Below are 26,415 nucleotides of genomic sequence, written 5' to 3' on the forward strand. Positions count from 1 at the left end.
CTCAATCTCAAACACCAAACCCCATACTTTAAACCCCAAATGCATTAATCAAGTCTGAAAATAAATAATATTTTTTAAAAATTACATCATCATTCAGATACATCATCATTCTCTTCAACACTAGAAACATCATCACTTTCATTAAACTCGTCCTCAACAGCATCGTCAGTGGTATCGTCGGGAAGATCTTCATACTCATGATTATGCGGATCAATGAGTAGGATGTCTTCCATTTGTTGTTCAGGTTCTTCGACTTCATTGATGTGTTCTTCTTGCAAAGGTGGTTCTTCTCCACCGATTATTCGTCCACGGGGTGTAACTTTGATAACAGCTAACCAACTTATTCCAGATTCTCGCAACCTCGGGTATGGTAGGAAGCTAACTTGGTCTGCTTGCGAAGCTAATATGAAAGGCTCGAATTTGTTGTACCTCCTTCCACCATTGACAGCAACTACACCGAATTTGTTAAATCGAACACCTCTGTTGACCACGGGGTCGAACCAGTCACATTTGAATATGACGCATTTCAGCTTCAATAACCCAGGGAATTCCACTTCAATAATCTCCTGCAAGATCCCGTAGAAATCGGTTTCGCCTTTCACACAAATTCCATAATTGCTGGTCGCCCGGTGTTTACCATACTCGTACGTATGAAAAGTAAAGCCTCGTGAGAAATACATTGGTGATGTGGTGACCTTTGCAAGTGGACCCTGAACTAATTCGTGAAACCATATGGGATAATCTGGATCCTCATATTCAACCTGCAAAATTAAATTAAAGAGAACATTGAAACAAACGTCTTTCGTTACACCCCGTGGACGAAACAAATATCGGATTGGAGTAAATACCTGACTCTTCAACCATTTAATAAAGTGTCGATCTTTCCTTTTATCTACCTCACTTGTGGATATGCCTGGGATAGCTTCTTGGACTTGACTAACAAATAGGCTGTAAAATGCACATATTTTATTAGTTATATCATCATTTGAAAAATATATTTTAATTACAATTAGTTTAGAACTTTCCATATATGTTACCTTTCAAAATAGCGCATAAATGGATCCTCACAATTAAGTAGAATGTAAGTGTGTGCACTATGGGCGTCTTCATCACTCGACCACCAAACCTCTTTCGTTTTCCCACCCATTCGCCCAATCTGGCTAAAGATATCCGGAACACCAGCAACTGCATATGTTGGGGCAACACCACCATCATCATATCTTCTTGGAGCTCTTTGTCGGGTCCGTACATTAGGTGCAAAGTAGTACGATGTGAAGTGAGATGTTTCTTCCGTCAAACTTCCAGCAATTATAGAACCTTCAACCTTTGCGAGGTTTTTTGCCTTTCCCTTCAAATATTTCATGGCCCGCTCATACTGATACATCCATCCATAATGTACTGGTCCTCGAAGCAATGCCTCATACGGGAGGTGGACAGCTAAATGCTCCATGACGTCAAATAATGAGGGAGGAAATATCATCTCCAAGTTGCACAATAAGATCGGAATGTTCTCGTGAAGTTGTTCTACGACATCCTCTTTAAGAGTGCGAGTGCTCAAGTCCCTGAAAAATGCTCCAATGGCTTTGTATATTCCAAAAACAATTAAGCAAATTATTAGTGCATATTTTTGAAAAATAAATTAAGAAATTAATTAGTGTGAGTAATAATATATTACATGCAAGTGCTTCATGTACTTTTGTGGGAAGTAGCTCCGCAAATGCAAAGGGAAGTAGTCTTTGCATAAAGACATGACAATCATGACTCTTCATCCCGGAGAACTTTTGGCCCTTTTCAACACATCTAGAGAGGTTTGAAACATACCCATCAGGAAACTTCACTGCTGATGCAACCCAGTTGAACAAGACCGACTTTTGTTCTGAAGACAATCTGAATACCGGTACAGGAACTTGTCCATTGCTTTTTATATGTAACTCGGGTCTTGAGCAAATATCAGGCAAGTCCAACCTCGATTTTTGATTGTCTTTTGTCTTCCCTGGAACATTCAATATTGTATTCATGATGTTCTCAAAAAAATTCTTCTCAATATGCATCACATCTAGGTTGTGGCGCAAAAGAAGATCTTTCCAATACGGCAACTCCCAAAATATACTCTTCTTGTGCCAGTTGTGCTGAACTCCATAATAATCAGGCATATTACCGGGAACATGCCAATTACCACCACAACGAACTGTTTCTTGAGCTCCGTAGTAATCGATTTGCTGTTCAATTTGTTCTCCAGTTAAATACGGAGGAGGAGTGTCTCTCACAACCCTTTTCTGCCTAAACAATTTCCTGTTTCTTCGATAAGGATGATTAATGGGAAGAAATCGCCGGTGACAATCGAACCAACTTGTCTTCCTACCGTTCTTCAGCTGAAATGCATCTGTCGTTCCATTACAATATGGACAAGATAATCTCCCATGTGTAGTCCACCCAGACAACATCCCATAAGCAGGAAAGTCACTTATGGTCCACAAAAGCATCGCTCGCATCGTAAAATTTGTCTTCGTTGAGCAGTCGTACGTCCTCACCCCTGTTGCCCACAAATCTTTCAACTCTTTTATCAGTGGCTGTAGAAAGACATCCAGAGACCTTTTTGGATGGTTCGGACCAGGTATTAATATGGTCAAGAACAGAAACTCCCGTTGCATGCACATATCTGGAGGCAGGTTGTATGGCGTCATAAAGACTGGCCACAATGAATATTGTCTCCCTGACATACCGAAGGGACTAAATCCGTCCGTGCATAATCCCATATACACATTTCGGCTATTGCTAGCGAATTGTGGATATATTTTGTTAAAATGTTTCCAAGCTCTTGCATCTGATGGATGAGTCATCTCACCATCCGTCTGAGTATGCTCGGCATGCCATCTCATTTTTCCAGCAGTCTCCTCAGATTGGTACAATCTTTTCAATCTGTCGGTAATTGGTAGGTACCACATCCTTTGGTACGGTACCCTATTACGTCCTCGTCCTTGCGGTTTGAATCGTGGCTTCTTGCAGAATCGACACTCTTCTAACTTCTCATCATCTCCCCAGTAGAGCATGCAGTTGTCGATGCAAACGTCTATCATCTCAGAAGGCAACCCCAGACTATAAACTAGTTTCTGAATCTCATAATAAGAATCAGCAGAGACATTGTCTTCCGGCAAATACTCTTTAAACAAGTCTGTCCATGCATTCATGCAACTTTCAGGTAGATTATGATCAGTTTTAATACTCATCATTCTAGCAGCCAACGACAATTTAGAGAGACCTTCTCTACAACCACTGTAAAGTGGCTGATTCGCAGCATCTAACATTTCATAAAACTTTTTTGCATCTATGTTAGGTTCTTCAACTTCATCATCATCATGAGCAACAAATGCATCAGCTACCATATCATGAACCCTATCATAATTATCTACCATCTGCTCCTCCTGATGGTATCTATGTTGATTATGCAAATGATCAACCGGTTCATTCTGAAAATTGCTATTACTACTACTAGCTTCATTCTCATAATTATAACCTTCTCCATGTTGAAACCAGATATAGTAATTTGGCATGAAACCTCTATTTATTAAATGCTTCCAAACATTTTCACGAGTTGCCAGTTTTGAATTGTTGCATTTTCGACAAGGACAAAACATCTTACCGCTTTCTTGGGCGAGCGGTGTAGAATCTGCTTGATGCATAAATGTCTCTAGTCCTTCCAGATACTCTTTCGTCACTCTCCCGTTAGCATCTCTATGCGTGTACATCCATCTCCGCAACTCTAAATAATTTCCATCACCAGACATTTTTTTTTTCACGTTTTTAGATTTTTTTTTCTTTTGCATGTGGTGTGTTTCAAATGTTCCTCAAATGACATATTTATAGGAAAGTTCGAAATTGGTAGGTGAGATTTTACTACGAATTAACGACGAAATATGGGTAGTTAGACAAGATAAAAAACGTGTGTCACCTAAAATTAGGTAACACTCGCAAAAACCACGTAAATATTTTCCTCGTTAATTACACGTTAATTATTACGTGTTTATTACGACGAAATGCTGTTTCCTCGTAAAAACGACGTTCCTTTACGTTTGGTTTACGACGAAACTCTTTCGTCGTTAATTAACGACGAAATAACGTGTTTATTGTCTTTTCACGTAACTTCCTCGTAAAGGCCTCGTAATTTTACGAGGAAATTATTTCGTCGCTAACTTTCGTCGCTAAGCCCGTGTTTTCTTGTAGTGTAAAATTTGTTAAAAATTGTATTGTCATTTTCATATAATATTAATTTTGAATCACTATGATTATAATCATATTATTTGTATGAGTCATATAACAACCAATTGTTTTTCAAATTGTAACATTAATTTGTATAAGCCTTATTTTTGTGATGTAGGAAAAATATATGGCTGTAGAAGTATATTCATACTATCTTTATTTTTATATTTAATTTTTATAACTACAACTGATACATTACAAAAAAATATTCTACAAACTAAATTTTACAGCACATATTTTAAAACTACAACACAACCAATCACCTCAATAGTTGTGTTGTTTGTACTCATAGTTTTAATTAAACGGAATGAAATTTATAGTTTTTATATTGTTTATATCTCTTGATTTAATTAGTAGAGATGAATATTAAATTATACTCATTTTAATAATAAACTTCAACCAAAACTTATAAAATCTCTAATATTCAAAACAAAATCTTACAAAAATTTCATGTTTTTTTATCTTTTAAGAATAAAAGTAACTGAATTTTTTAATCTGAATTTTGTATAGTATTAGTTAGATTATTTTCTGAATTTTTAAAGTAATTATTTTATTTTATTCTATTTTTATAAATTTAAATATTATAAAAATTACTTAATTTTATTTTAAAACTTAAAATAAAATTTTAATTTTTTTAAAAAAGTCGTTTGAAACTTATTTAAAATATTTTGACTAAAATTAGTATAGTTTAGGTATTAAAATGAGCACAATTTTAATTCGGTTACACCATTTAAGACAAATCGTATATATAATTAATGTTTATATTTTATTGAAAGATTTTGCTTGATGAATATGGCATATGCCTAATATTAAAAAAAATGGTAAACCATTCCCCGGAGAGAGAATGTGAAAGCTCCAGTGGCTACGCGTTGTGGAAATCTGGTGTGGTGCAGAATTCAAACTCGGGTCCCTTGGGAATCCACGGAACGCCTTCACCACCCGACCACAAACTATGTCTAATATTATGTCTGCATTTAGTGATGATGTTAGATTTAGTTACTATATTTTAGGAGATTCGTATAAATTTTACTTTCTAAAATCTGTTATATAAATTGTTTAGTATTTGACTATTTAATGATTTTTTTTGGTGGATAAGATTTTTCATATGACAATATCTAAAATTTCAACAAACTATGTCAGTTTTTTTGGTTAAATTATATAATATGGATGTTTCTTATAACAACCTTTTTTAAAAAATGGAACATTAATTTGTATAAGCATAATATCAAACTTAGGGTTTATATATATGTTAGGGTTTAGGGTTTGTGTAGCTCAAAAATATACATTCTCGGTTTAGGGTATGAACCATAAATTTTAAGGTGTAAAGTGAATTATAAATAAATATTTACGGTTAGGGTTTATGTAGTTCAAAGTTCAAACATATACATTCTCGGTTCATAAATTTTAGGGTGTAAAGTGAATTTTAAATAATCAATATTTAAGGTATGGAGTATTTTGAACTTTTTTTATGCTGTTTCAATGTAATTAGTTAGTGTTATTAAATTTAATTGGCTTGGAAAAAAGTGACAGAAATGGAAATATATATTAAATACTGCTGTAATGCTATTGGTTGATATTGAAGATGAATCACGATGATTTATAGTTATTGCTGGCGTTTTCTATTTTATTTTTTTAAGAAAAAAAAGCAGTGGCATTGTCTCGTAAATAACTCAAAAAATCAATGGCAAAAAGTTATTAGGTATTTTAATTTAATAGTATAGATAATGTCAATCATTTAAAATGATTTAAACTATAAAAAATAACCAATCTCTCTGAATCACATCAAGCCCCTCATTTTTTAATAAACTTTAAATTCAAACTTTCCTAAATGTATTTATTGAAATTTGGAGTGCCAATGAGACTGACATGTGATGCCAGCGTGACGTCCAATTAACAACATTTACCGTTTAAAAAAAAAGATGAATCTACGAGAAATAAGCGATAGAAAATGTCGATAAAAATTAAACAGATCAAAACACACGGCATATTTCTAAAATTATTACGTAACTTAAAAATAAGTCTATTAGTTGGCTATCTTTTTGAGTTAGTTGGCTATCTTTTTGAGTTAGTTGGCTATCTTTCAGAAGATGTGACTTGAAAACAAGTCTATTAGTTGGCTATCTTCAGAAGATGTAACTTAAAAACAAGTCTATTAGTTGGCTATCTTCAAAAGAGAAACTTCTAATTGAAATAAACTTATTATTGAAATTATAAAATGTGCTTGGTAAAAAATAATTATAAATGTGCAAAGTGACAAGTGACAAGTCATTTTCCATATCCACAAAAGGTCAACAGAGATTGAAAACAGATGGAGAGTAAAACTCAAGAAGAGGCTTCGATCATCAAAGTTTCGTCCCTTCATTGCATAGATCTCGCAAACTCTGATCTTCGTCAATTAGCTGTTTCACTTAAACAGGCATGTCCTGTTTGTGTTTTTTTTTTGTCTCAATTATGACTACAATGTGATCATTATAACTTCTGACAAAAACATTGATACGCTGTGGTTGATAATTGTTCTAGGCATGTCTAGACTGTGGGTTTTTCTATGTTATAAATCACGGTATAAGCGAGGAGTTGAAGGACGAGGTTTTCAAGCAGAGCAAAAAATTATTTGCTCTTCCTTTAGAAGAGAAGATGAAACTATTAAGAAACGAAAAGTATCGAGGCTATGCACCGCTCCATGATCAACTCTTTGATCCTGACAATCAAGTTTGGGGTTCGTGGTGTAACCAGCTTTCATTTGCCTAGTAAAAAAAATCTTGTTGATGTATCTCATTCTTGTTCTAACATCATGGGGTTTAGGGGATTGCAAAGAGGGCTATTCCATTGGAGTCTTACGTCCCAAAGATGATTCTCACGATAACCCGTTCTATAGCCCCAACATTTGGCCTGATCCCGGTTAGTTGAATTTTGCCGTATTAATTATTGCTTCATGAATTTATTGTTGTTTCTTTGAAGGAATTCTAATGTTTTTGGTAGATGTTTTGCCTGGCTGGCGGGCGACCATGGAGACATTTTATCAAGAAGCATTGTAAGGCTTAAGTTTTTCTTTAGAAACGGATTCTAATGTTTTTGGTAGATGTTTCTTAAACATTTTTCCAATGACATAAAATAAAAAGGAGATAATTTGTTCTATATAAATTAAAAAATAAAATATATTTAAATATAATTTATAAAAGGAGTAAATCTTTATTATTAAAATGTAGGTGTGAAATCAATTCGTCATCATATAAAAAAGATAGGAAATATATATTTAAATAGGAATAATCAAAATAAATATGTAGAAAATTTAGTTGACAATATATATAAGACAAAATTAAGAAAAACTTAAAAAAATAATTGTTAATCTACTATTTATTTGTTGTTTATTTTGTAGCAGCGTTCCAATCATAATTTATTTATTTTCAAATTTGATATGCATTTTTATGTTTAGTTTCTTTTCAGGAGTTGTTAAATATTTTAGTACAAACTCCATAATTTTGACAGATATTAGAATGGTGAACACCCCTATCATGTTTTAAATTTAGATATTCATCATCTTTAATCAATTGATGCTAAATAAATGTGATTTTATTCTCTGTTTCCTGCTATAGAAGGTCTCGTAAATGTTTCTTACTAATAAACAAATTTTCCAGACTATATACTTATAATGAGCATTTATGCATGCTCAGGAGAGTTTGTAAGGCAATTGCGAGTATAATGGCGTTGGCGCTTGATTTGGATGTGAATTACTTTGATAAGCCAAATATTCTTGGAAATCATAATGCAGTAATGCGGTTGCTTCATTATGAAGGTGATATAGTTTCTTAATTGCATAATCTTTGTATGTCAATGGCATACTCACCCCTCCCATTGTCCATTTAGGACACTCTGATCCCTCGAAAGGAATATATGCATCTGGAGCACATTCTGATTACGGAATGATGACCCTCTTAGCGAACGATAGTGTAATGGGACTCCAGGTATTGTCCGGGTTTTGGTAGTTGTTATTTTATAACTTTGTAATGTGATTGTATTACTTAAGATAATTCACTAATATCTAATGGTAGATATGCAAAGATAAGGATGTGAAGCCTAGGAAGTGGGAATATGTACCGTCGATTAAAGGGTATAATGGCTCGTATAATAATTCATAATAAATAAAAATTCATAATACATATATAATGCTATACTGACTCCTATGGTTGTAGTTATATTGAATAATTGTTTAGTTTTGATAGACTTTATTGTTTTATTTTTGTGTACAGAGCCTACATTGTTAATATCGGTGATTTGCTGGAGCGTTGGAGCAACTGCTTACTCAAGTAGTTATATTTTGTTTGAGCTTAGTTTTTCTAAGTCTTCTTGCACATGTTTCTTCATTTAACCTGTGCATTCTTATTTGCAAGTAGGATTTTTACTCATTATATTGACTTCGTGTAGATCCACATTGCATCGGGTTATTGGGAATGGTCACGAACGATATTCCGTAAGTCTCTTGGAAATCCACATATATCTGTACAGTTGATTTGTGTGACCGACGCGGTTAATGCGGACTAAGTTTTAGCCATATGCTAGAAGCCTAGAACGTTGTTACTATTTCTCTACAATCTAACATATTCATATTTAAAAGTTATATTACACCGAAACTGTATATACCTAAAGTTTTCTTATCGCAGGTACCATTTTTCTTGGAACCAAGTCACGAATGTATAGTGGAGTGTCTTCCTACCTGCCAGTCCCAAAACAACCTTCCCAAGTAAGGCGTTAGCTCTTTACCTTGTTACATTAAGACCATCAAACAAATATAATATCTTGAAGATGATTGTGGTTCTGTTTAATGAATAGATATCCGGCGATCAAATGTTCAACGTACCTCACGCAACGTTACAAGGAAGCACATGCGGATTTGAGCATTTACGAAAAGTAGATCCAAGTGATTTAATAGTCCACGCTTGTCCACGACAAATACTTTAATACATAAGTATATGTTTATTGTGTCTCTTTTTATAACAAAGGAATTGCTCTTTGTCCTGTTTCCTAATGTACAACCACCTTGAAAGAAAGGATCCAGAATAAAGCGTACCTATCACTGATCTATATAATATTGTGTATCTAATAAGTCGTGACAAGAGAGTATAAGCAGTTGTATGTAGTCGTCAAATGAACAAATTAAAGCTGTTTTAAAGTATAATTCTGTGTGACGAAATGCTGAGCTAGAGTTGTAGACAAATTATTAATCACATTTAGAATAATAAATCCATCATTTAGAGTAGTATCTATACTATTAAGGCAGAAGCATGTTTGTGAATCTGCCCCTGAAATTTATATGTTTTTACAAAACATCCCATTTATTTTCCTTTTCTAAATGAAATCGTGTAATTAAAAGGAAATTCCGGCTACTTAAAAGCCCAATAGAGTTTTCAAATAAATTGACAATCCAATTTTTTTTGTTCAATGAATTATTAAAACGAAATGGGCTTGAAACTTTCGGATCAATGGGCTTGAAATTTTCGATTATGTTTAATAACTCATTTAAAATATACTAGATTTCGACCCGCCCTTAAAAATGGCGGGTATATTTTTGTTGGAAAAATTATTTTACGTAATAAAAATTATGATTTTAAATAATTAATAACTTGAAATTTTCGATTATGTTTAGTAACCCATTTAAAATATATTATGTTAAACCCATTTATCCGAAAGTTATCAATTATTTGAAAGCATTATCTCAACTCCTTTCAAGTTATTAACTATTTGAAAGCATTTATTAAATGAAACCTCAAAATAAAATCAAGTTGAAATAACAAATGATTAAATAAAATAATCATAGTACGGGTCCGAATTATCTCAACTCCTTAAAAAATTAGTTTTACCTAAAATAAAAACTATATTACATAAACTAAATTTAATATAGAAAAATTTGAAATACACAAATGAATTTTTCAATACAGAGAGTGTTAAGGATATGAAATATTTTATTTAAGTTAACAAAAAATCAGTTTAAAATAAGTCTAACTTCGGGTTAAATAAATAAAATCATATTACGGGTTAGAATTATTTAGAGTCTTCTAAAATTTATTCATATTTAAAATAACAAAATAAGTCATATAATTAAATTTTAGATAAATTTCATAAAAATTTAAAATATATAATTTATCAAGAATCATAATTTTTACTACGTAAAATAAATTTTTCAACAGAAAAAATACCCGCCCTTTTCAAGGGCGGGTCAAAATCTAGTCTCTACTATTAAAATAGAAGTCATAACCTTTTTCATGTGTGATTTTGTAATTTTAACCATCCTTAAATTTACATCACATAATTATAATATCTTTTCATATCTTTAATTTTTATTTGCAATACAAAAATATTTTAAGGAAAATTCGAACAAAATATTTGTAAAATCTTTTAGATCTTTTAAAGTATATTTTAGAAAATTATTTAGTTGAAATTTTAACTATTATAAAATTTAATTAAAATTTTAATTCATTTTTTATTTATAAAAAAATAAAAATTATGTAAAATAATTTTAACAGTGTCCTAAAAATTTGTTTCTCTATTATGAAGGTCCAACTTAATTTAATTTCCACATATATTTTAAATTTAGAAATAAAACAAAATATGTAAACTGTTATTGTTACATAATTATGTTTTTTAAAAAAATATTACAAAAATATAAATCTATAAATTTTATAGTAATAATATTATAAGCCACCGAAACGTTATTAAAAAGTTAGATAATATATAACATCAAATTATATTATTATATTTATAAATTTTATTGTATGATCTAAAATTTTTAGTTTTCAAAAAAACCTACATGGTGGTGAAGGTGAAGATTTAGTTAATTTTAAATTCATGCATAGACATAATCAAATATCACTTCGATTCAGTGATTTATTTTGGGAAGACAAGCTATTTTTCCAAGAGAAAAATCGTATAGCCCCATATTTCCCTCAAATTATGACTGCATGCTATTTATCCCTTCCAATAAAGTTTGAAACCTATTTCGCCACCAAAGTAATGATCAACACTTAAACCTCCACAATTTCAAAGTTCAAAATCTCCAACCCCATAAAATTCAATTAGTTGGTTTACCGTATTGAATTAAAATCGAAAGATTAATAAAACCAACACCATACCAACAGATGACCTGATTAAGATCTGATTACCTCTTATAAACCACTAATTAAAAATCCCAAACCAATTTACCGTGACCCTAATATCTCAAAGACTCGACTTTGATAAATCAGAAACCCTAAATCCTCGAATGGCAAAGGCACAATTGAGAAAGGAGAAAGCATTGAAGTTTGAGACTGAGGATTGAAGAATAAGCATAGGAATAATTCCATCACCACACCAACATCTCTTCGGAATTCCCATCACCATTCCATCCCCACGACGAGAAGCTATTTTTCAAGTCGACGCTCCTGAGGTATTCGACGAAGTCCCTGACATTTTCTTCTCTTCAAGCTTCAATTCTAGAGCAATATTTTTAGGGTTTTTGTTCGAAATCGATTTGGGATTTTATTTTTTTTATCGGGTTTTTTAAGTTCTGATATGTTGGGTCGGGTTTACTTCGAACCAGAAGATTGTTTTGGTAGGTTTTATTTCATTTTGGTTTAGTTCTATTCGATTTATTATAAGAGAACCGAGATTTGATATTGGATTTACAGAAATCATAAGAAAACCAACTTTGGTGTGGAAATAGGCTTTGAACTTTATTTTGGGAGATAAGTCATAGTTTGAAAGACATATTATACTATACAATATTTTTCATGGGGAAATAGCTCGTCTTTCCATTTATTTTTTAAAAAATGTTTGTTAACTACATGAAGAATACACCACCACATCACTATAAATCTGAACAAAATGAGGTATTAAAAACTACTACTTTATTTTGTTAACACCATCAACATAGTTCTCATAGCCATAAAATTGTATTGAACTTATAACCCGTAAATTTTAGATAATGTTTAACATGTTATCTCATGTTCTTTGATGTATAACGTTGTATTTTGAATTTTAATATCCATATGTGTTCATTGATATCACCATTTGTCTTTTCCTGAGGAGTGTGTTCTCTTCCTGACTTTTTTTTTTGTCATCAATGGAAACATACCTCTTCCTGACTTATGTGGAGTAGTTTGACCATTTCTAAAATTTTATAGTGTTCTGAATAAATCTTTAACTTAAAAGGTGTTCAGAATTTTTTTTAATTTTAATAATATTATATTTTTTTAAAGAAAACTGAATTTAAAATAAATAGGTTAGTTTTCAACTTTCATAAATAGAAATATTAATTATGAAATATACTATATCTAGAATTATTTTACAAAAAAAGAAATTAAAAAATACATTGGAGAAAAACATACATGTATCATTATTTTTTATTTTCTAAAAAAAAAGAAATACACTAAAAATTTATTTTCTATTTGGTTGCACAGAAAAGAAATAAACGTAACATCTCTTAAAATTTGGTTATACAATATATATTTAAGCAATACCTAATATATTAACATAAAATCTTATTTTGGGTCTCAGTATTATATTTCAGTTTTAGACAATAACTAATATTTCAAATCAAACAAAAAAACTTTATTCACAATGTATGATCAAACCATAATTCTTTGTTTTTCCTGATGAGACTAAACCTATACTAACCAAAATCTTTTTATTAATTGTTTCAAACATGGTTTTGATTGTCTAGATACTTGAAGACATTATGATGATCAAACAAACTTTTCTTAATGAATCGAAAACAAACTTAACCATTATGTATAAACTATAGTCGGACGTAGATTTTTATGAGTAAGAAACTATGTTATCTATCTTATTAAAACAGAAACATTCTGTTGGATCTAACATTATTTTGTAAGTTTTTAAATTAAATACACATTTATACTTTATAGTTAAACATACATTAAGTCACTAATGTTCCTTTCTTTATACTACTATCCATATTTCCAAACAATATACTTATTTCCTTATACTACTATCAATGTTTCCAAACAATATATTTTTATACTATTATCAATGTTTCCAAATAATACAATAATTAATCTTAGTTATTTTATATCTATCATTTTCTTTTTAAAATTTTGTAGAAACGTCATAATTTTCATAAATTGGAAAATAGTGAACTTTAAAATTTCGATTATAAGATTGCAAATTATGAAACTATTACAATTGAAATCCAATTAAATTATATATCGGTCATCCATCAGTTCAATCGGTTAGTCTCGGGTTTTAGTAATTTTTAATATGAATATTTTAAAAACATAAATTGAATTGTCAGATCTCCGGATTAACCGGTAAATCACAATCGGATTGAATTTAAAAGTACTGATTTAAATACAAAAATATTTTAAATACACACTCTTTAAAAATAACCAAAATATTTGTTAAATTATTAGTGAAATTTTTCATCGTAAAATATCCCGCGCTTCAAAAACGCGGGTCAAAATCTAGTATACGTTAAATCAAAATACTAGGACTAATGCTCATATGCAAATAATCATGGGCATTGTCTCTTAAATAGTACTAGATTTTGATCCGCGCTTGAAGCGCGGAATATTTTACGATAAAAAATTTCACTAATAATATAACAAATATTCTGGTAATTTTAAATAGTGCATTTAGAATATTTTTGCATTTAAATCAGTGTTTTTAATTCAACCCGATTGTGATTATACCGGTTAATCCGGAGATCTGACAATTCAATTTTAGGTTTTTAAAATATTCATATTTAAAAAAAAATCATTAAAATCCGAGAGTAACCGATTGAACTGTTGGATGACCGATATGTAATCTAATTTGATTTAAATTATAATAGTTTCATAATTTGTAATCTTATAATCCAAATTTTAAACTTTATTATTTTGCAATTTATGAAATTATGACGTTTTTACAAAATTTTAAAGAGAAAATAATAGATATAAAATAACTAAGATTAATTATTGTATTGTTTGGAAACATTGATAGTAGTATAAAAATATATTGTTGGAAACATTGATAGTATTATAAAGAAATAAGTATATTGTTTGGAAACATGGATAATAGTATAAAGAAATGAATATTAATGATTTAATATAGGTTTAACTATAAAGTATAAAAGTGTATTTAATTTAAAAACTTACAAAATAAATGTTAAGTCCAACAGAATGTTTCTGTTTTAATAAGATAGATTCTGAAGGAAAATTTATACAATCCTTCACTTTTTGTTGAGATCACAAAACATTAGAAATAGATGATGTTAGAATAAACATGAAGAAAAATCAGACTCATATATGGTAGACATGTAAGTAGACCAAATATATAAAAAAGATTTTTTTAGATAAAAATCTTAACATCTATTTTTTTTAAATGTAAATGACCGTTTAAAACGCTAATTTTAGGTTAATAGTTTAGAAATATCCGCGTTAAGCGAGGATTAAGAATCTAGTAAACATTCTAAAACAAGAATACAAGTGGATGATATTTGAGTAGTATATACGTTTCAGATTTATATATGTTTTTTATAATTAAAAAATCAATGTTTTGTTTGGAAAAACAATTAAAAATCAATCTAAGTATAAATTAAATTAAAAGCCAACATCTTTCAAATATACAAGAGAGAACCATTGCGACTTCGATCTCAGTTTTGAAGTGATATGATGGGCATCTGTTATATTTGATTTGACTCGTTATTTGTTTTGATTCGATCCAAAAACTGCGGATATCCGTAAATCATCGAAACAAAACAAATATAAAAATTCAAAATCCGTTAAAAACAAAGCAAATTACAAATACCAAAAATCTTAAAGTCGGATATCTGATCCACTCCGACTTTGATACAAATATGTGTATATATAAAATTTAATAATTTTCTATAATTATTATCTTAACACATCATTTTATTAATTTTATTTATAAAGTTACTTATAATGGTATTAAATTAAGAAAATAATATCAAATCTTAAAAAGAATTACATTTTTTAAAAAAATTGTGTTTTTATTAAAGAATTTAGTGGAACAAATGGTTCCAGTAGTTTTTTATTTTATATTATGTAAAACATAGTTTTGGAAAACAAATTTATATATTTTTTAGATTTACTTGTATTAAACAAAATGTATGAAATATGTAAGTATCCGCAAAATATTCGTAAATATCTGAAAAAATCGGATATCCGAAAAACTAAATATCTGTATTTTTTGAAGCAAAAAAAAAAATCAAATATATATATATATCTGTAAAATTCGAAACAAATCACAAAAATTAAAAATTAAGATATTATTTCGATCCGTACCCGTACCCTCACCCTAGATATGACTATACAACTTGCAAAGTCGTAAGAACTTGCTTAAGAAGTTCCTACGTGACCGAAGAGTCAATAGGGTCAAAAAGTCAACAGTGTTCTGGTCGTACACGCGGCCTTATGAGTAGTGCAGTGCTTCGATTCTTCCGTTTGATTTCATCGTGGCCTCGTATCGAGCCATTGATTTTTAATAGATATTGACTCGTTTACTTTTTATGGTCATAAAATAATTAAATTCCTCGTAAATTCCTGTGAAATTTCTATATAATAGGGAAATCTTAGCAATTGCAATTATCATCAAGAAGCTTCAACCTCTCAAATCATCTCTCCTCTCTGTCTCTCTCTTTAAAATATATCTGAAATTTCTGAAGCTCTTCCACAGTTTTTCTTGAGCCATGACTGCGCAGGTACTTTCTTTCATATATTTTCTCTTGAAATAATCAATTATATTTAGTTTAACTGATGTTGTTTAATTATTATATAGAAACTAATCAATCATACTTAAAATAAATTAAAAATATAAAAACTACAACTAGCTACTGATCTCAGATTTGAAATGACAGAAATCTGTGTTGCAACTAAGTGTTCACGAGGAAAGGATCAGAAAGAAAGCGTGGAAGACGGTTTCTAAGTTTTCAGGTATCTTCATAAACTTTAAATTTACGACAATATGATTATTATTTTTATAAAGTTGGGAGAATAAACATTTTTCATAATTTGTTTCATTTTTAGGTGTTACTTCGATAGCAATGGATGACAAAACCGGGAAAATGACGGTGGTGGGAGAAGTTGATGTACCGAAACTCGTAAAGAAGCTAAGGAAGATATGTACCGCAGATATCGTTTCGGTGGAAGTTGTTAAACCACCTGAGAAAAAGGAAGAGAAAAAGGAGCCGGAGAAACCGAAACAACCCGAGGTTATTGCTCACCCAGTTACCTATTGGAACAACCAGTACCAATACCATCCTGCTTCGTATGCAAGTTCTTACTATCCACCAAGTGGGTATTCTAGAGTTGTAGTGGAGGAACCAAGGCCTTGTGTGATTATGTAATTTTTCCTAGAATTATTTCATTAGTGTTAATTATGTTTGCACTTAATTTTGATGGAAGAGTGTATTTTGGGTATTATAATCAACATTTCCCGTATGAGCTTATTCGATAAAAACAGTCAACTTTGTATCATGTATGATGAAGTTTATTTTTAGTCTTTTTAGATACGCTTTATTAATTCTTTTAGTTCTAGTCATGCAGTAATCATTAATCTTTTTCTCGCGGCTTCATTCATGTAGACATTTTTTCGTATGTTAAACATGTACTTTTACCTTGTCTTTAGCTAGTATTAAATCAAATATGTTTTTTTTTTTGACAAAGATTTTTTAAATCAAATATGTTTGGAGGGATTAGTTGAATCGGTTCATAACTGGATAAATATGTGATACATATATTTATACACGTTTTTTTTATTAATCTAAAATATCCTGAATCTATAAAGACACACAGACTAATTCACAAGAGGAAGTGTACCATCTCCAAATATATTTATACACATTTGATTCAAAAAAAAAAAAAGACTATCTCCAAGTATATTTACATACAGCTATGTAGTTATGTCGCTTTTCAAATTATTTGTTAACATCTAGATTTTCCACATAATATGTAGTTAGTTGTATATTCTCGACTGTACAAAAATAGAAACTTTTTTGGAATGAGTGGCGAGTATTGTAATTAATAAATGAAAGAAAAAGACAAGTTCGAAAGTCTTCTTTAATAAAAAAATACAAATGAAGGAAAATACAAAAGTACATTGACTTGAGGGTTCCATATGTCGAATGAGGCTTACGAGGGCATTTCGTCGAAAATCCAAGTCCTCTTGATTTTTTTTCTGCAAAACTAATCTAAAATATCTTGTACATCCAATGAATGAATGAACTATATTTATCAAACCCAGGGACTGACCAATATACTTTTCTTTCTGATGGAACAAGTAAGAGTGACTCCCAACTGCATTATCCATCATGTCATTTCTGATGGAACAAGTAAGTGCGTTCTAGAGAGGAAGAAAGTGCCAGGAGAAGCTGGGACTTCGGTGAGTAGAAGCAGAGCACCGAGGAAATACGCAGCTACGGATTCCTCTCAGGATCTTCTTGACGTTTCTGACCCTGTAACAAATTTTCTAGGCCCACATCTCAAGAGTCGATACCCGATTTACACATTTTTAATCGGTTTGAACATCGAACCCGGTTTAGAATCAACCGATGGAACCTGAACCGAGAAGATCCTCCCAAGCTACAATTTATCATCGGTCTAGTAAAAGTTCGCCTCAATTTTATCATTAAGCTATATTTTCAATTTTCTTTTCTCTCTTAGTTGATTATATTGGCTGTTATCTTTAAATCCATGTTAGTTCTTGATTGTTTATTGGTAACTCTAGAAAAACCACTTAATATTGCCATAAAAATTAATTTGATGCTCTGACAAATATTTTGGAAAACCAACGTAAAAACTAACTGAATATAAATAACGTTTTAAAATATAGAAATTTAAAAAATCATATTTATCAAAACAAAAATTAATGTAAAAACTAAAACTATCAGAAAATTAGCTAGCTTGGTATTTTAGTTAACTCTAACAAAATATAAAAAGCATTTTAGAATCTTAAAAAAATAAAAACTTCCATAGTCTTTTAGAACAAAATGAAAATCAGTATCAAAAAACTAACTTGAAAAAAAAAATTATCTAAATAAAATAATTTGATATCTAGACTAACTATTACAAACAACTTATCTCTAATATGTATGAGGCTATAGTAAATGTAGACAGTGTATATCAAATAACTCCAAATTGAAGTTGGAGTTGGTTATACCTTTGTATAAGAACCATTTTAGCATGAATTAATGCCCACTCTAACAAATAACTAGCGGTATACACACATAATAAAATGGAATAGGTTGGACAACCGAGGTGTTGGTATGGGGCTTATGAAGAAAGGCAAAGAGAATGGAATGTAAGCTAGCATGCTTAAGCACACTTGAGTTAGCAGAAAAATCAAAGGTGTATGACAAAAAAACAGTGAAGAAACTGAAAATCATTTTTAGATTGCCTAGAGAAGTATATTTTTATAACATATGTTCTTACATATATACATATGTTCTTACATATATAGATATTGTTGAAAGCTCTTATCTCCAGCTTTTGATCTAACTGTCTGACGCTCGAAATTTGTCTTTCAGTATGAGCAACTACAAAGACGAAGCTCTTCGAGCCAAAGGTGTAGCAAGAAGACTTAATGAGGATATCAAACTTCCCCACCGCTCGCAGAGGCACAGAAGATGGACGAGACGCTGCAGAACATCTCCCGCATACGATTACGGTCTGCGATGATTGCGGATGCTCATAGGCTTCTCTTGGACAAGGAAAAAAGGAAACTCCTTGATATGAAACTCGAGAGGCATGTACCTTCTTACCAACCACAACCAACTGGTTTTAGTGAATTAGCCAAACCGCTTTCCAGGCTTCATCAGCTCAGCCACAGAGTAAGAAAGAGAAGCAGGTGTTGCTTTCTTATAATCTATGGAGACAATATGATATATCACTTTAGCTTATGTGTTGTGTTGCTGTGTGTGTACTGTTTATTTTTCCCCAGACGTTAACTTGGGTTTTTCAGTTAGTTTATGAAGTTAATCCTGAGACTTAGTGACATCCACTAATCCAGAGTTGATAAGAAAATCACACTGAATATAAAAAAGGTATAGATGCATTGCATGATAAGCATTGAAAATACAACATGAAACATCAATAAGGTCACAAGGTTTCTTGGGGATAAAGAAAGTAACTAGTACGATAAAACCTGACAAGGAAACTACAACACTCATAAAACAAACAAAAAATAGAACTCATTGATGAGTGATGGTGCTGAACTAGTGATGATGAAAGATTCAACCACGTGTGACTGTGATCTTGATTGAGTGAACTTCTTTCCTGATGTGAAGCATCTCACAGTGGACAGTATCATGCTCTTTAAGCCTGTTCCTTCTACAAATCTTGTTCCATCCTTTGAAGAAAATCCTATCATCAGTCCATTTCCCTTTAACCCCATGCATGATCCCTTCTCCATCTATGTACTTGATGCGGTCACCAAATTTAAGCTTATGTTTTTTCACCACCTTTGCAGGAATCAACTGCATAACGCACAAAACCCAAAAAAACATGTATATACCAGCCAGCCATATTAAGAGAAGGAAAAAGACAGTAAAACAGATCTTAAAGTTTTTTTTTTTTCTTACCAGCTCATAGATCCTGCTCTTGAGGGTGGTAGTAAAGCAAGGATTAGACTCAACCTCCAAATTCGAAAACCCTTCAACAACTGTGACAAAAAATAAACATGTTTCAGCAACAAGTTTGTGTGTTAGTAAGTACTAGTATGATATATCCAACCTTCAGCATTAGATACAGTGTCAGCACTCTGGCTGACTTCATCATCTTCACCAGCATCGAATGAAGGATCATCATCATCACCTTCTTCTTCTTCTTTTTTGTCAGAATCAACATCAGAGAGGTTGACTGACTCCACAGCAGCTCTTATCTCTTTACATCCGGAAAGACCAAAGACACTGACTTCAAAAGTGTGGGAACCGTCGTAGACAAAGGTCAAGAACTCTCCGTCCTTGAGCTCATGGTCCTCTGCAAACTTGGACCACCCTGAAGTGAAATACGCACGGTCACGTATTTTCTTGAAGCTCACGGTCCAAACACCACCCCCTGTGCCTTGGAGCTTAGCTGTTTGTGGCAGTGGGTCTTCAAGATGCTCACTGAAAGACTCTGGAATCGCCTGATAATATTATCAAACATACTCATCAGAAAACTCATACTAAAATCAAAAGACTTAAAACGTATGAAGAATCAAGAATCTTTTGATCACATTTCATCCAAAGTAACTAAAGATTCTTTGCTCCTAAACCATAACTCTCTCAAAAAACATAATACTTTCTACTTGTTACACTGGAAGAAGGAAAAATTGAAAGAGAGAAGAAGAGATGTACCATCGATTCAGAAGCGGTTTGTGAGAGGAAGACCTTGGAGAAACGGGGAAGAACATCATCTTCCTCACTTCCAGACATGGAGAAAGATTCTTTAAAATGGGTTGGAGAGAGAGAGAGAGAGAGATAGCAATGAGAGAAATGAGTCAAGAACAACGGGACTTATATAGACCAAGTTTGAGTCAAAGGAGTCAAAAAGCTTTGAGAAGAAAACAGAGTTGGACATCTACAAAATTTTACAGTCAAAGCCGCAGAGAAGCTAGTTATGAATCGATGTTGGTACACTGACAGAGTAAAACTCATATAATAAACATTTTGACTATGGTCAAACCAAAGTACGTACATCTTTGTTTGATCACACTCTTTTGTATCCATAAACGTCACACTGACACAGAAAATGCATGTCTGAGAACTTAAAAAACTTTAGAGAGAAAGATATAAAATAATGAAAAATTGAACAAGCCAAGTTAAAAAGACAATATAATTCTACGGACACAATATAAGGTTTGAACTTAATTTACAGGGGGAAACAGAAACAGAAATTCTACCATATAAATTTTGAAAACAAATTTGTTTTTTTTTTTTTTTTTGGTCAAAACAAATTAGATAAAAGTACCTTTTTCTAGAAAGTAGCCAACGCAATAGGAGTACTAATTAATTGTTCGAAATTAAGCATTTAATTACTAAAATGCTTCAAAGTAAGGCCCATATAAAAACTAAAATTATTCAATGAAGGCCCATACCTTGACCCAATTCAACAATCTCACTTTCGTAAATGTGAGAGTTGACACTGTAAAACAACAAACAAACCTTCTGAGATTTCGCCGGCGAGAGAAGAGAGAGAGAGAGATCCAACGGTTCGAGATGTTCCTTCGCGCAATCGGACGGCCACTACTGGCTAAAGTGAAGCAGACGACGGGGATCGTCGGCCTCGACGTCGTGCCGAACGCGAGGGCGGTGCTGATCGATCTGTACAGCAAAACCCTAAAGGAGATCCAAGCCGTGCCGGAGGACGAAGGATACCGCAAAGCGGTGGAATCGTTCACGCGCCACCGTCTCAACGTCTGCAAGGAAGAGGAAGACTGGGAGGCGATCGAGAAGCGCCTCGGCTGCGGTCAAGTCGAGGAGCTCATCGAAGAGGCGCAGGACGAGCTCACGCTCATCGGGAAGATGATCGGTGCGTGCGTAAACGCTCTTTCTTCCCTTTCTCTTAACATTGTGATTGCGATTCGTTTGCTATGGTATCTGATTTTAACATTTTTACTGATGTAGAATGAGATTTGAGATTACTGCTGTCTTAATCTTGTTTTGATGCGTAACTAACTACCTTTGGCTATTTCTTGAGAATCTGTTGAAGGTTTAACGATCTCTGTGATTTTTGTTTGACTTTCTTGGCTTGGATGGCATGTTTAGTTATCTCTGTGATGTGTAACGATGGAGTGGTGTCGAATTATGATCGTCGTGCTGATGATGTTTGATCCATAAGGCGAGCTGTCTTAGTGCGCCATGCCCTTTTTTCAAAACACATGAGTTGTTTGATCATCCTTTAAGTAGTTCTGTTTCAGGCTTCTTTATTATCAAGTGTATCCGTCTTTTGTAGCAGTATCTATTTGTCTGAGCTCTTATCACATTCTTGTGCTGTTTTTATGCCTACCGAGCAGACTTTCAATGTTTCATCGAATCTTGGAACCCTGAGTTTGCTCATTTTTACAAACACTGTTCACTTTGGAGGCTTAATTCGTTTTGATTTTGCAATTGCAGAATGGGACCCTTGGGGTGTTCCAGATGACTACGAGTGTGAAGTCATCGAGAACGATGCACCGATTCCAAAGCACGTTCCTCAGCACCGACCTGGTCCACTTCCTGAGGATTTCTACAGAACTCTTGAAGGTCTGATTTCAGAGTCCAAAACAAAAATCCCAGCTGCTGCTGCTACCTCCTCCACTGAACCGCAGTTGAAGGAGTAACTTCCAGTTTTTCACATTGTTTGTTTGTGTACTTGTTGCTTTGTTTGGCTACTACTGTTCAGAGACAGCGAGCCTCTGAATAAACTGCTTTTAATAATCTTTTGAAAACTAGAACAATGTCACTCGTTTCATAAATGTTTTTTTTATCTTTCTTCTCAAAGACCACCTATGATAATACAAATGATGTTTCATCATCCCCTTTGCAATAGCATTTTACCTTTCTTCTTCTAGCATTTACCATCTCTTGCAGTTGTATACCAAACTGTGTCACGAAATCATGGCAATAAACTTTTCCTTGAACCTCTATGGTACTCTTGCTTAGTATTTTTTCGACCTAATCCACTGACTGGACAGAAGAACACAAGATCAAGATTACAGAGTATTATGTAAAGTTATATAGTTGCAAAACTGAACCTAGCATCTCAAGAATTGTTGCAACTGCTTCCTTGGCTTTCAAGTTTCGTCCAAAACCCTAATTCCACAGACATCCAAAGAAACACTTCCTCTTCTCCAGTGGAATTCAATATCCTTACAGAATCTTCCACTTGACAGAACGATTATGTTGATATGAACAAACCGTGAAATGAATCATTTTATCAAATCTATATGAATGCACAAGTATTTTTATGATTAATTTATTCAGCATCAAATTGTTTAGCTTAAGTTTTCCGTTATTTTGTTAAACATGTTTAGCTTGTGATGATAAATAATAAGATATTTTATCACAAACAGTCACATGCAATGCATTCAAAGTCTGATGATAAGCATAGAAATTAGAGACCTCGAGTAATGTAAAAGAACCTCAGATCAAATTGCCATCTTCGTTAATAGTAAATTATAATTATCGATCATATATATGTCTAAATACAGATCATTTGTATTTCAGTATGTGATGATCAGCTCATTGTGCGTATACATAAACAGACAGTTTGAAATTTTCACGGGACAAACAGACTTAAGAACGACATTAAGCTAAGTTGGTCGGAGACATATGCTCTACATTAGCATCTAATGAGAGTCTACGAAGGGGACAATCAAATCTTCTTCTTCTTTTTGTGTTTAGTCTAGTCAATTAAACTAAAAGAGATTAAAAGAAGTTCGTTTTGTTCTGTGTAGTATATAACGGTTAGTGTCGCTTCTTGGTGCAACGTATTCTTCCTCTTCTGGGGAGCTTTAACATTGCACGTGTATGGTTCTCCGGCTTCGATTGCTCCTTGCTTCCTTGTGAGGTGGAAAGTTCTCGACATGATATTGACAGGGTTCATTATTTATTTGTGTATTAATTGACATGATAGTGACGATTTATATTATTTAGGCGAAGAAAAAACAAAACAGAGGAGATCGGAAGTGTTAATAAATAGTATTTTTTTTCAGTTTAGAGCGAATCTTGTATTATGATTCTTGTACATAGTGTTATGAAGCTAATCCATTGTTTCTCCGAATCTTAGTATACATATCTAGTGTTTATGCATCTTTGCAACCTAATTACATCAACCTTTGTTGTTCTTTGCGTGGTTACTATGACCGCCTTAATTATTAAATGTATCATCGAAGCTAGGTTTCATAATATTATTGTGTGATTCTGAAAATTTGTAGTTGTTATTTGTTAATATATTTTACTTCATCATGACACTATTCAAACTAATTATTCCACTTCCTGACCAATATTCAAATATATCATTCATTCTCTTTGTTTCAGTTCTCTGTTTTGTGCCACATATTCTCGTGACCTAAATCAAATGAACTATGCAAGGTTTGGTTACAGTTTCTTTTTAATGATGGATATTCAAGAAAATAATATTACGGATCATGCAAATATCTGATTCCTCCAAATATACGCACCTCAAGTTACACATTCTAAACAAAATTGCACTGGACTTTCGAAAAGAAAAAAAAAACTATATCTGCTATGTCATTTTGAAAGAGAAAAAATGAAAAAGGAACTTTAATAAGCGAATGACAAACTCGGTTGCTTGTAATATTTATAGTAACTAAATCAATTGATATTTATGGCCAGTCCTCCACTATGTTCTTTCTTGGTACCTTTTTCAATATGATGATTGAGGATGAGTTCACAAAAAAAAAGATTGAGGATGAATTTAGAGAAATTGAAAAAGTTACAAAGAGAGAAGTAGGTCAAATATTCATTCGAGTAGTTATCATCTCTGCCTAGACTTTTAGGCCCAACACATTTTTGAGTCTCTCTAACTACAACAATTTCACACCATCTCTCACTATCTCCTCTTTTATCCCGAAAAATATAATACCTACCATATTTAACATTCGTTAAAGAAAAAAGATAACCATATACTTTTTAATGTCAAAACAGATCACTTTTGAAATGTATTAGCATTAACGTAAGAATTATTGGCATGTTTCTCAAGTTAATATGGTTCATACACGATGCAGTTTCCTTGTAACTTGAAGGATTGGTAAACTAAAATATAAAATCCCGAAAAAAATGAAAGAGTAACGAGGCGGAAAATAAAATATAGTATAAGCATGAGTGGAAATGGAGGAGGACACGATGGCCAGAGCTTGAAACGAACGCCAAACTGAAGTGGAGAAGTTGCAGAAATTTATGAAACGCGTAAAGATGTTTGTATAATGATGTGTTTCACTTTCAACACAAGCATGTATCTCTCTCACATAGCCCCAAATACATGAATGTCATCACTCTTGTCGAGAGTTTAATCCACATTTATTATCCACCTAACTGTTACTCAATGAGTTCAAACATTATATTTCTACTATCACCAAAAGCTATGAAGATGTAATTTTCACCAACACCTATCTCAGTCATTTAGATTTGACCGGTTCCATTGTTTAATGGCGCCTCTCGTGGCTCTAGCTACCCACTTTTTTTAGCATGTGCTTCGAAGACCACGTGATATTATGTAGACCATTCGTTTACAGTACCATTGAAATAAAACGCCATTACCGTTAAATTTTAAATTTATAGATTTTTTATTCAGACGAAACTTAATTAGAAAGTTTTATAACTAAAATCCATTACATGATAAGCATGTACATGAACCCAATTGAGCCTATAAAAATATGAATAGAACAAGATCTCTTGTGTATAAATACTCGAATTAAGTTTATATCACTACAAAAAAATGGTAGTATTACATCACTTAATTAGTATCAGAAAAATAAGCGATGTTAATTTACATCATTTATTGATAAATGATATATTTCAGAATCAGTTATGTCAAATGATGTTGTTATTAACTTATCTAGCATCATTTCAATGAAATTGACACAAAACTATATTAATTAACATCATTTCAAAATAAATGATACAAAATACAAGTTTACATCAATTAAATAATTGACACACTTATTAATCTGTACTAACATTACTTATAAAACGATGCAGAAGTAGTATCATTTCAATAAATGATGTAATTTTTTGAATCAGTAATAAAATGATACTATAATAATTTTAGTTAATTATCAATATATGTAGTTCATTTGTTTTGGTTCAAAATTTTGATGACGCTAATTTTTATATTCTTTAAATTTAAAATTATTCAATTTAAATTATATAAAGAAAATCAGTGTATTTATTTATTATCTTTAAAACTGTATTACTTTATAATTGATTCATATGAGTTTTGAACATATTTAATATATCTAATATATATTTTGATAAATCCCAATTTCATCACTAAAATTACAACTGACAGTAAGTAATTATTTAATAACGAAACTAAAAAGCTCACTTTTAAAATATCTGTACATATCTAATTAATTAAAATAGATAAGCTAATTAAAAGAAAACCAAAATTTACAATGAATATGCCAAATTTTCACCGTAAATAAATGCTTCTGTTAATTTCAAATTTATTGCTTTAATTTTGTTTTGTAAAA

At 31.9% G+C, this 26,415-nt stretch overlaps 5 protein-coding genes across 6 annotated transcripts; 3 read left to right on the plus strand and 2 right to left on the minus strand.

The window, feature by feature from the left end:
- Window positions 1-40: 40 nt before the first annotated feature.
- Window positions 41-4,219, minus strand: LOC130509574 (uncharacterized). Its single transcript, XM_057005724.1, has 4 exons — window positions 1,676-4,219; window positions 1,038-1,581; window positions 849-948; window positions 41-761 (listed from the first exon to the last, which is right to left on the minus strand). Exons 1-4 carry the CDS (start codon window positions 3,822-3,824, stop codon window positions 90-92), a joined length of 3,465 nt encoding a protein of 1,154 aa, XP_056861704.1. The 5' UTR covers window positions 3,825-4,219; the 3' UTR covers window positions 41-89.
- A 2,289-nt stretch (window positions 4,220-6,508) lies between these two features.
- LOC130509066 (2-oxoglutarate-Fe(II) type oxidoreductase hxnY-like) lies at window positions 6,509-9,341 on the plus strand. Of its 2 annotated transcripts, none has more exons than XM_057004624.1 (11): window positions 6,509-6,673; window positions 6,778-6,973; window positions 7,060-7,155; window positions 7,237-7,288; window positions 7,893-8,050; window positions 8,122-8,219; window positions 8,307-8,365; window positions 8,505-8,561; window positions 8,680-8,725; window positions 8,916-8,995; window positions 9,085-9,341. In XM_057004624.1, the coding sequence occupies exons 1-11, from the start codon at window positions 6,566-6,568 to the stop codon at window positions 9,164-9,166; spliced, it is 1,032 nt and encodes a 343-aa protein (XP_056860604.1). In that variant the 5' UTR covers window positions 6,509-6,565; the 3' UTR covers window positions 9,167-9,341. The 2 variants fall into 2 exon arrangements, with proteins under 2 accessions (XP_056860604.1, XP_056860605.1); XM_057004625.1 differs by having other exon boundaries at window positions 6,520-6,673; window positions 7,929-8,050.
- A 6,446-nt stretch (window positions 9,342-15,787) lies between these two features.
- Window positions 15,788-16,758, plus strand: LOC108844736 (heavy metal-associated isoprenylated plant protein 13-like). Its single transcript, XM_057006618.1, has 3 exons — window positions 15,788-15,943; window positions 16,100-16,175; window positions 16,269-16,758. Exons 1-3 carry the CDS (start codon window positions 15,932-15,934, stop codon window positions 16,586-16,588), a joined length of 408 nt encoding a protein of 135 aa, XP_056862598.1. The 5' UTR covers window positions 15,788-15,931; the 3' UTR covers window positions 16,589-16,758.
- A 2,516-nt stretch (window positions 16,759-19,274) lies between these two features.
- LOC108846424 (B3 domain-containing protein REM20-like) lies at window positions 19,275-20,827 on the minus strand. Its single transcript, XM_018619653.2, has 4 exons — window positions 20,576-20,827; window positions 19,971-20,364; window positions 19,820-19,899; window positions 19,275-19,714 (listed from the first exon to the last, which is right to left on the minus strand). The coding sequence occupies exons 1-4, from the start codon at window positions 20,651-20,653 to the stop codon at window positions 19,472-19,474; spliced, it is 795 nt and encodes a 264-aa protein (XP_018475155.2). The 5' UTR covers window positions 20,654-20,827; the 3' UTR covers window positions 19,275-19,471.
- Window positions 20,828-21,357: 530 nt separating this feature from the next.
- Window positions 21,358-22,733, plus strand: LOC108844105 (probable NADH dehydrogenase [ubiquinone] 1 alpha subcomplex subunit 5, mitochondrial). Its single transcript, XM_018617315.2, has 2 exons — window positions 21,358-21,749; window positions 22,334-22,733. The coding sequence occupies exons 1-2, from the start codon at window positions 21,437-21,439 to the stop codon at window positions 22,537-22,539; spliced, it is 519 nt and encodes a 172-aa protein (XP_018472817.2). The 5' UTR covers window positions 21,358-21,436; the 3' UTR covers window positions 22,540-22,733.
- The last annotated feature ends 3,682 nt before the right edge of the window (window positions 22,734-26,415 follow it).

Source organism: Raphanus sativus, chromosome 3 (genome assembly GCF_000801105.2).
Source record: "Raphanus sativus cultivar WK10039 chromosome 3, ASM80110v3, whole genome shotgun sequence".
Taxonomy (NCBI): domain Eukaryota; kingdom Viridiplantae; phylum Streptophyta; class Magnoliopsida; order Brassicales; family Brassicaceae; genus Raphanus; species Raphanus sativus.